The following is a 7,262-nucleotide window of genomic DNA, read 5'->3' on the forward strand; positions in this document are numbered from 1 at the left end:
TATATATATATATATATATATATATATATATATATATATATATATGGTTGGACTATTGGGCTCCTTGCTTGCTTCTCCTATTTGTCCCTCACATTTCTCATCCCTTCCCACCACCTATGTGTAAAACATTGAAAGCTATAACGAAAACAACGCATGTACATGTTCACTCTATGCCAGACACATGGCTTGTATTAATTCATAATCTTGGTAGTAACACATAGTAATTATTAATCTCTCATTTTTCACTACTGGGGAAACTGAGGAGTGGAGAGAGTGAGGCTACACAGCAATGAGTGGCTCCTGAGGAGGACTCAAACCTGGAGAGTCCAGTTTTTAGAGAATCTGCATTTTTAACACTGAAGTTAAGCCCCAGATGAAGAACTATGTGGTGTGATGGAGGTCATCTCTTTTCTTGCCACCAAGCCTTGGTGTAAGCATTTCTTTACCTTCCTGGAGCCTTTCATCATGTTCATCCATCTTGATGGCCTTTTCTTCCCAGCCCCTTCTCATGAACCTACTCCAACCTTGGTTGGGTCACTATCTTTGTCTAGGTTCTTCTTACTCTATGAAGCTTTCATTCAGGTCTTGGCTGGCTAGTATGAGTGCATGACCCTACTGCAAGAATATTGTATTCATCTTAGAACGCTCAGTTTGTAAAGTGAGTGGCTATCAGTTCAACTAATCTCAGGCTTTGTAAGGGATCATCTACCAATAAGCATTTCTTTCTCACTCCTTCTTAAAGAACACTTAGTTTTCTTATTTAGAATTTTAGGTACTTGTGTAGTGGGCGGTGAGTTGTGCACAGTCAGCCTGGTCCCTGGTTGAGCACAGGCCTTGAACCCTGGTGACCTGGTGGGCAGTGACTTCTGCCTGCATGGCATGGCAGGTGTTTGGCAATGTCCCCTGCCCACAGTCCCCTGCAGAGAAGTGTGTTGCCAACAGTCACATAGGAGAAGCACCAAGCCCTCCCACATGCAAATAAGGTTTCCCCAAAGCTCTCAGACCAAGCCTATAAGAAGTGCCTGTCATCAAACCCTGACCCACCCCAAACTGTATATCGGAATCATACCCAGATTAAAGGTGTGCCGAGAACTACTCTGTCGACGAGAGCCTCTGTCCCAAGAGCTGTAACACTTGGGAAGAAGAAGCTCCACCATACTCCTCACTGGTGCAGAGTAACCTAGTAACTGAACAGAGACAGAGGTGGAGCCAACTGCAGTAGCAGAAGCAGCAAAAATGACTTCCCCTCCCTGCTTGCACTCGCTCCCCTTTGCCAGAACTCTTACACCAGGCTGGGCCACAGATCTCTATGGAAAACCTCTGGTTCACACAGGCCCACACTTACGTGTGTGTGTGTGTGTGTGTGTGTGTGTGTGTGTGTGTGTAGTGCATATGAGTGAAGGTGGCAATGGAAACCAGAGGCACCTTTAGAATTTCAGGCAGGGAGTGAGTCACTTGATGTGGGAGTTTGGAACCACACCTATGTCCTCTGCAAGAGCAATATGTGCCCTTAACTGCTGAGCCATCTCTCCAGCTCCATCCCTAGGCATTTCTTAAGACCTACCATGGGCCAAGTCCTGACCCACACATTACGAGAGAAATAAAGACAATGAAGATAAGGTTTGATTGAATATAAGACTGAGCTGGAAAAGCCCATCCTGGCTAGCTGGAGACTGGCATCAAGCAAGAATCTCTGCACCTAACTTTAATTTTAGATCTTCAGCCACTTCCCTTCTCTCCCCCACTTTCCTGTTGTCCTATTTTCCCCAATCTTGATGATATCTGTTAAAGGAAAGGACGTGGCAAAGTCATGGCTAAGACTGGTGCCATAGAGACTATTGGTCTCTCCCAGCAAGATGGAGGCAATCTCTCTTCATTTGACAGATTAGGAAGCATCCTTCCATTGAAATGAGAAAACTGTTCAGAGGAAGCTCTCAACACTCACAGCCAAAAATCAGCTAAGATTCAAATATAAATCCCTAGGTCTTTTCTGCTCCCTGGATACCTCTGCTCACTCTGTTCATGTAGAGCTTTTGACTATGCCCAGACATGGCATTCCTTCTCCATGTTTCCTTTCTCCCACATTCCTTATCACTGTGCTTCACTTCCTGCTACTCTACCATCATAAGGGGGCCCTCTACTCAGAAACTCCTTAGCCCTTCTTTGTCTCATCAAACCTCTGGGAAATTTAGCTTGGTCCTCTTCTAGAACACATCCTACCAAGTCATAAACAGAGGAAGGGAGGGAACGAGGGAGGAAAGGAAAGAGAGAGGGAGGGAGGGAGAGAGAGAAAAAGAGAGAGAGAATCTGATGGCTCTTTCTGCTTTTGTGATAGGACCAGTTGTGGTCTGGGGAAGTGGATCAGGCAGTACATTGCTTGCCTTGCAAACAGAAGGATGTGTGTTTGATTTTTAGCAAATGTGGAGGTGGTGGGTTGAGGAGATATAAAGAAGGATGAGTGGGAAGGATACTTGCTCAGTTGATTCTAGCTTAGAGCTAAGAGATAAGTCTAAAATTTACCTTCTCATTGCCCCAAGTCCACCTTGAAAAGTGAGCTCTGGATGGCCCTACTCTGTCTGGCTTTGTTTTCTTTCATTCTTTTATTAGGTGTCTAATTGGCAGCCCAATTAATCTGCTCATCTGTGAAGGAGGTGAGCACCTCCATTTCCAGAAGCAGTTCTCTGAGGCAGCATAGCCCAGCCCTGAGCACCGGCTGGCTCCTTGATGGAGGGCTGCCCCAGGAGCCAGGGTCAATTAGCGGACAGATTAAGCAATTATTAGCTCCTAACAAGGGCGCCTGGCATCATTACCCTGCCTGTTTATTGGCAAGCTGCAACTCTAATATGAGGACCAACAAATAAATTAGGGCATCTGGTCCACTGCCGCATCGGTCGAGAAGTAAATGATGTCCAACTGGCCCTCGGCTGCCCATGGATTCTCAGCCTGGCATAATGAAAAGCCTGAATTGTCCCTTGCTGGTCACAGCAGCTCTGGAGTGATCTCTGAAGTGATTTATCATTCCAAGAGCTAAGTGTCTGCTGCTGGGCACATGAATTGTTCTTAGTTACCCTGCTGTCTTCCTCATGCCTGTCTGTCAAGACCTATAAGGGCCCAGTTTAGAGACTCTCTCATCCAACAGGAGACATGTCCCCTCTACATTTGGGAGACTCCTGTCACTTTATAACATTACACCAATTTCATGAACTGTTAGAGCAGTATTTTGACTATATGTTCAAGCCTCCAGTAAAGTGGACACATGGAACAGAGATGGGGAGGGCAGGGCTGAGAGCTGTTTATATTCTAACCTCTTTCCTATGGACGGATGCAGCCCATCACCAGGATATAAGAGAGGATACTTCAGGAAGACCCAATCATGTTTTATGTGATAAGAGCGCCCTCCTGAGTTTGTTGATGTTATCTAGGGCCCTCCAAGACCCAGCTCAAATGCTTGGGAATCTTCTTTGCTTGCTCTGCATGAAGTGTTTTTTCCTCTGTTGATAGGACTCAGTGCTATATGTCTTGAGCTGCCTTCCCTTAGAACCAGAGATACATTTGTATAATCCATTGGGAAACACCTAGACATATACCAATATATCCATAATCACACATAGACAGCTGACAGAGGCCATTAGTCACTGGCCCTCTTATCGTTTTTTGTTTGTTTGTTTGTTTTGTTTTGTTTGACTAAGAAAAATGTACCCCTCCTCCTTGAAACCATTTGAAGCTAAGCCAGGCATGTCTCTCTCCCTAGGAATCATCGACTTCCTCGTAAGTCAGCATCCAATTGCCCGTGTCCTACGAGAACATTTGGTCTTCAAGATTGCACCAATGCTCAACCCTGATGGAGTCTACCTGGGCAACTACAGGTGAGGAACTGGCGATAATGTGTGGAAGCAGGAAGTCAGAGGATAGAGGTATGGAAACAAGAAGAAACCAGGTAATACATTTTGAGAAAGAATTTCCAGACTCACCATTAGAGGAAATTTAAAAATTAGAGGAAATTTTACTCCACCTCCTGAGTGAAGCTAATGTCCTTGGCTATTTATAGACAACTACCCAAAGTCACTTGCTGGAGTTTTCTGAACAGGCTGCTGGACTAAGAACTGAGAGAAGCAATATTAATTTTAGCACCTACTTCCTCCATGACCTTGAGAGACTCACTTTTCCTCTCTGATGCCCAATTTCTCTTCTGTAAGACCCTAATTCCCCAGCAGGGTGGTTGTATCAGAAGGAATGATGGGAAAGAATGTGCTTTGTAGAATCTCAGAGGGTGGTTATAATGATCCCTGACAGTTTCCTGTGTTTTTTCCTGGAAACTGTTAATGAAGGAGAACAGCAGCCCAGATCACATGGGCAGTACTTTTCTCTGGATGGACATATCACCCAGCCATACTCCACTTGTGTGCCATATCTTGAATGCTCTTTCTCCAATCATAGAACTGTCATTTACAACCTAAAAATCCCACTACCCAGGGGATCATTTGCCAAAGAACATTGAGTTCTTGGAGATAGACAGTCTTATTATCCTTATTTCACAGATGTAACAACTGACTTGCCCAAAGCCACTTAGCCAAAGATAATTGACAGTCTAACTTCACTTCTCAAATGACACAACTTTAGATTTCATGAGGTCCACAAACTTCAAGACAAAAGCCAACTTCCCAGCTTTGATGTAAGCCTTCCTGTGATCTAAAAACTGGCTTTAGTTTGCCGCACTCTCTTACCTTTCAGAGATATTCCTCTGACTTCTTCAAACAAAGCCTCTTGCCTTGGATAAGCATGTTGGCTCCTGCTACTTTTCCTTCATGACAGGACCTTCTTTGTAGAACCATCTCCCTTATTCACCGTCTAATTCTCTTGACAACTCAGCTTATGTCCATCATCTAGGAACCATTCCCTCAACCCCTCCAAAGAAGTAGCAAATCCCTTCTGGGTCCTCAAAGGCCTGCCTATTGAAAAAAAAAAACAAGAAGCCAATCAATCATGAAAATTCATTGCTATAGCTTTGGAGGGTGTTCATAAACCGTACTGGACTTCAAGTCACCAGAACACAGGGCAGCCTTTGTGTCCTCACTATCTGGCAGCAGGCATTAGCAAATAATAGATGTTGAAGAAATGTTTGATGAATGTAAATGAATGAAAGAGATGGCTTTAGCGATGAAGAAAGGAAACAGATTGGTCTTTGCTAAGGCCTTTGGCTTCATTGGAATATAAGATCTTGCCACAACCAGGCAGGCCCATTTTACACTGGGCTGCTTTACTAAATCCTAAAACCATGGAAATTAGGTCCACAGGGGCTCTCTGGCACCCCTGTGTCTGAGAGAGACCCATGGGATGCATGGAACCTTCATTAAAGTCAATTTTGCTTCTTCTCTTAATTGGCTGGAGTGATGGCTCATTAGCATCTGCAGGTTTTATGGCTTGTTGCAGGCCCAAGAGTAATCCCATTCTATCTTCCCCAGACAGAATGTGTGGTTAGTGAGAATAGTGGTGGAAAGACGATTTGATTCATGTTAACAATTCTGTTTAATTACAAGAGCTGCAGTGGTCAGAGAGAGGTCAACTCTGCCACTCTACATGTCTATTTATGTCATCATCTGCTGTCTAGGGAATGATTACCTAGAAATAGGTCCACGACTATGGTCAACACGGCTCCTTTCTCTCTGCTTCATATGGCCATGGAGTTGTGTCTGAGTTGAAGAAGCTCCAACTCTCAGAAATGCTTTCATGGTGGAGTTTCAACTCCCAACATTCTCCTGGTGAGAAAATACGATACTTTCTCATTATGAGAGTTGCCTAAGTCTCTAGCCACAGCATCAATCCTGTTATTAAAACAGATTTGAGTACCAAATGGAGCCTATCAATCATGAGAATCCATTTCTACAGCCTTGGAGTGTAGGAAAGACAATAATAAAGACTCAGAATTCATGGTTTCACAGTGCCTTCAAGGTTCCCAAGCCAGTTCCTCCCACATTCTCTCGACAGCAGTATTTCTTGAGTTTGGTGTGGTTTTCTAAGGTGTGTTGCAGGAAAGAGAATCAAACAAATCTAGGAAATGCTGAACTAACTGAAGTTGAACTCAGCTTTTACAATAAGACTTTTTCAGGATGCTGCATATCGTCACAAACACACGCAGTCCCAAAAGAGAATTACAGACCTCAGTGTTTCTAAACAATAAGTGAAGTGGTCTGAACAGTCCACCACCTGTGTTAGCTTTATGAACAACTTTGGTGAATGCCATCCCAAGAAGTCTGTCAAGCCCTCACACATTTCATTTAAGCCTCACAGCCCAGAAGAGAGGGCTCTATTAGGGTTTTTCTGCTTGCAAATATAAAAAGTCCACTCATACTAGCTTAACAGAGGAGGAATGGTTGTGAATGAAGGAGGAGTAGGCAGACTGGCTGGCCTTTAGAACTATAGAAGGATAAACAAAGCCAGATTTCACAGGGTGAGATCATAAGGCATGGTTCAGAACTCAGGCAGCATGTCCGCTTCCTCTCACGCCCCCTTTGACTTGCATTCTCTCACCCTCTCCCTCTGGATGTGCAATGCCCCAGAGAAGCTAAAGAATCTGCCTCAGGTCTCTGGCCAGAAATGGGCAGACAGAGTTGAAGGGCTGTCATCCCTACTGTCTATCCTGGGGCAGCCAGGGCTGGACCTGGCTGACTCTGAGGCTCTAACAAGACAGGCCTGCTCTGAGGAGATGGAAAGGCAGATCACAGGCCACTTCCCTGCAGTGTGGAGGGACATAGAGACTTCAGAGTTGTGAAGTGAGTGAGTGATCACGTGGCCTTTGGTATTAGTCAGGGATGACATCAACTTCCGAGCCACTATCTGTATGCTCTAGGACCTTGGGTACCTGACATGGCCTCCCTCCCCTCCCCTTCTGTCCCTCCCTCCACCTTCCTCCCTCTCTCCCTACTCCTCATCCTCCTTTCTCCATATTAAAGAAGCATGTGGTCTAATTTAGGGGGGAAACAATCAGTTTTCCCAGTTCTATTTCCTCAGCCTATATACTTAATAACACTTCACCTACACTCTGATACTAATAGTTAAGTAGAGAAGGTTAATATAACCTGGGAGTGTACCTTAGTTGGTAAATTCATTGCCTAGCACCCACAGATTCCTGGTTCAGTGCTCATCATTACATAAAGCCAGACGTGGTGCCACGTACCTCTAATTCTAGCACTCAGGGAGGTAGGGTCAGGAAGGAGAGAGAGAGAGAGAGAGAGAGAGAGAGAGAGAGAGAGAGAGAGAGAGAG

At 44.7% G+C, this 7,262-nt stretch overlaps 1 protein-coding gene across 3 annotated transcripts in view; it reads left to right on the plus strand.

The window, feature by feature from the left end:
- The window catches only part of Agbl4 (ATP/GTP binding protein like 4), a 1,180,502-nt gene that overhangs the window by 1,059,558 nt on the left and 113,682 nt on the right, over positions 1-7,262 (plus strand). For all 3 annotated transcript variants that reach the window (XM_021199658.2, XM_021199659.1, XM_021199657.1), the window contains exon 8: positions 3,752-3,866. In XM_021199658.2, the coding sequence (XP_021055317.1) occupies positions 3,752-3,866 (115 nt within the window). The remainder of the gene's footprint in view (positions 1-3,751; positions 3,867-7,262) is intronic.

The sequence above is a fragment of the Mus pahari genome, chromosome 6 (genome assembly GCF_900095145.1).
Source record: "Mus pahari chromosome 6, PAHARI_EIJ_v1.1, whole genome shotgun sequence".
NCBI lineage: Eukaryota > Metazoa > Chordata > Mammalia > Rodentia > Muridae > Mus > Mus pahari.